Here is a 436-nt window from a genome sequence, read left to right on the forward strand (position 1 = left end):
GCACTGGCTCGGGTACAATATTACAACGGAACTGGACTTGCGAAACAGAGGAGAGGTCCGCTAAGCTCGTGCCAACGAGCACGCAACGCCATTCCGGCTTCCTACCTTGACAATGACTTGGGAGCTCGAGTACAGCGTTGCTGAGTCCATAACAATCGTGGCTCCGGAGTCAACGTAAGACGAATCCGTGAAGCCGGAGGCGAGGCCAGCGCCGGATTCAACGAAGACCTTGTGACCGTTGCTGACGAGCTCGCGCACAGTGGCCGGAATCAGACCCACGCGGAACTCAGAGGACATCGTCTCCTTAGGGCAGCCGACTGTGCTTGTCTGCATCACCTGGGACACGGGTGTGCAGAATCGCATCTGGCTAGTGAAAGACGCGGTCTTGCTGGTGGACGCCATTGTGCCGGCAGCTTGTTGATATTCTTGCTGCTTG

At 57.1% G+C, this 436-nt stretch overlaps 1 protein-coding gene across 1 annotated transcript in view; it reads right to left on the reverse strand.

Annotated features, from left to right (window-relative positions):
* The window catches only part of CSUI_010317 (alanine dehydrogenase), a 1,630-nt gene extending 1,205 nt beyond the window's left edge, over positions 1 to 425 (reverse strand). Inside the window, exon 1 of the mRNA XM_068070422.1 lies at positions 106 to 425. Coding sequence (XP_067917602.1) covers positions 106 to 402 — 297 coding nt within the window. The 5' untranslated portion in view covers positions 403 to 425. The remainder of the gene's footprint in view (positions 1 to 105) is intronic.
* Positions 426 to 436: the final 11 nt, after the last annotated feature.

Source organism: Cystoisospora suis, assembly GCF_002600585.1.
Source record: "Cystoisospora suis strain Wien I chromosome Unknown contig_7131, whole genome shotgun sequence".
NCBI lineage: Eukaryota > Apicomplexa > Conoidasida > Eucoccidiorida > Sarcocystidae > Cystoisospora > Cystoisospora suis.